The sequence below is a fragment of the Sorex fumeus genome, unplaced genomic scaffold, assembly GCF_029834395.1.
Source record: "Sorex fumeus unplaced genomic scaffold, SorFum_2.1 ptg000011l, whole genome shotgun sequence".
Taxonomy (NCBI): Eukaryota; Metazoa; Chordata; class Mammalia; order Eulipotyphla; family Soricidae; genus Sorex; species Sorex fumeus.
This window is the reverse complement of record NW_026606068.1, coordinates 383,668-386,027: the sequence shown is the minus strand read 5'-3', so window position 1 is coordinate 386,027 and position 2,360 is coordinate 383,668. Positions and strand designations below refer to the sequence as shown.

Here is a 2,360-nt window from a genome sequence, read left to right as displayed (position 1 = left end):
GCACAGAGACAAGAGTAAGCCCTGAACGCTACTGGATGTGGCCCAAACAGCAAAATGAAAACCAACAGGAAAAAAAGGGAGACTTCCCTGGCCACTCTACTAGAATGAGCAGTTCCCACCATATCATTCTTGATTGTGTTCCCCATTTTTAAGGTTTTTCTTCTTTGATCTCATACCAACAGGGAGGCTGGGGTGCGCGAGCTCTGTGGCGTTGCTGGTGGCCGCGCGGACGCGGCTCTGCGAACCCCGAATGCCGGCGCGTGCCCGGAGCCCCGCGTGGCGTCGGCCGTGGGTCGGGGCCTTGGAGATCGCCCTGGTCCTCGCGCTGCCAGGCCTGTGCGGTGCCTGCGATGCACCACCAAGATACCAGTCTATGAAGATCAAGGGGGACAGTAAATCTTCGTATAGTCCTGGGGAGAGAGTAGATTATGAGTGCCGCCCAGGGTACAAGCGCGACTTTACGCTTCCTGCCCATACTGTTTGTAATGACGATGGCACATGGGCAGCCCTCCAGGAGGCTTGTACCAAAAAGGCATGTCCACATCCACCAGTGCCCAGTAATGGGGAAATATCCAGCCCACAAGGGGATCTGCTGTTTGGCTCAGAGGTTCACTATACATGCTTTGTCGGTTTCCGCTTAATTGGGTCAAAAGTTATTTACTGTGAAGTATTTGACAACACTATGAAATGGAGTGATCAGCCTCCACTATGTGAAAGTTCCAAACCTACACCTGCTACTACAACTCCGACTTCAGGAGAGCCTGGTCCCAAGCCTGCTGTTACTACCCTGACACCAGCTTCAAGAGATCCTGGTGATGTCAGACCCAGTGATCAACCACCCGAAACGTCCGGGCATTTAGGTCCTGGGGTCATTGCAGTGATTGTTTTAAGTACAGTCGTTGGTGTTATGCTGGCCAGCCTTGGTGTGTACAAGTATCTTCAGAGCAGGAAGAAGAGAGAAACAAAGAACTCAGAAGCTTCCTTTTCTACCTACCGGAGCAAATCCAGCAGTCCAACAGAAGAGTCAAACTAAATGGCCCCAGAGCCAGAGTATCTGGTCATCTTCCATTGCTCTTCAATCCAGTTATACTACCCTTGGCCAGTCAGTGCTACCACTTTCAAGAAACATTTGGAAAGTGCCTCAAAAATTAAAGAGTGGAAGCACCAGGTGCTCTGGCAAGACCATGTCAGTGCCATTGGTGGATGGGTGGGTCAAGGCTCTTTGGCTACAAACACGAGACACTTCTGCAGAAGCCTGCCGCCCCTGAAGGAGCCCTAGGCACGGGGCTAGGGACAACCTAGATAGCGGGCCATGGCAGGCCTCACCTCAGTTAGATGCTCAGGAGAAGGGCTTCTGCATGCCGGGCAGGGGGGTCTGGGAGGAAGTCAGCTATTTAAGAACATCCCAACAGATAAATCTCAGGAGTGGACACATCACAGTAGTTAAGGGTTACTGCAAGATCTTGTTACAGAAACCGAAAGTCTAGGCTAGACAGTGCTGCTGGTCAGTCATAGCTCATCAAAATTAGCAGAAAAGCCACGTCTCCTCTCCTCTGCCTCACCCCGTGGAAGCTCTGCTCCGCCTGCCCTGAGACAGGCACTTGGTGGCAGGAGGTCACCTCCTCTGCGGTCGCTCCTGAGCTACATGGATCTGACTCTGGGGAGGCGGATCTGCTTGGAACACATCCTGGTTGCAGTTAAGAAAAGGGATTTTTTTTCTTTTTGGGTCACGCCCAGCGATGCACAGGGGTTCCTCCTGGCTCTGCACTTCAGGAATTTCTCCTGGCGGTGCTGGGACTGTATGGGATGTTGGGAATCAAACCCAGGTTGGCCACGTACAAGGCAAGTGCCCTCCCTGCTGTGCTATCCCTCTGGCCCCAGGAAAGGGACTTTTTTTCCCCAGTTTATGGCATGGTAAATTTTTTGTTTTGTTTTTTAATTTTATTGAATCACCATGAGATAGTTAACAAGCTTTCATATTTGGATTACAATCACACACACAATGATCAAACACCCATCCCTCCACCAGTGCATATTCCCCACCACCAAGGAAAGGGACTTATAAGTAAAATCTTGAACTTAGTTTGAATGAAATTAGCATCTCATGACTCAATTATTTTGAAATCTTTTGTTGAAAGATTAACTCCATCAAAAGATTCTTTCAACAACTCCCAGAATGTATCTTATACTTTTATTGCAAATTTTTTCTACAAATGTGAATATACTATTATTAGCTCTTAAACATTCAAAACTGGCAGTTGGAATTAAGGTTTACTCAATTAACAAAGAATATTATTGGGACATCTTATCCAAACTTTTTTTATGACATCTTATTGTCTCATTCCTACTTTGGACAAACT

The 2,360-nt window shown here is 48.3% G+C and overlaps 1 protein-coding gene across 1 annotated transcript; it reads left to right on the top strand.

The window, feature by feature from the left end:
- Window positions 1-219: 219 nt before the first annotated feature.
- On the top strand, window positions 220-1,177 carry LOC130020318 (membrane cofactor protein-like). The gene has a single exon (XM_056110928.1). The coding sequence runs from the start codon at window positions 251-253 to the stop codon at window positions 1,031-1,033; it is 783 nt and encodes a 260-aa protein (XP_055966903.1). The 5' UTR covers window positions 220-250; the 3' UTR covers window positions 1,034-1,177.
- The last annotated feature ends 1,183 nt before the right edge of the window (window positions 1,178-2,360 follow it).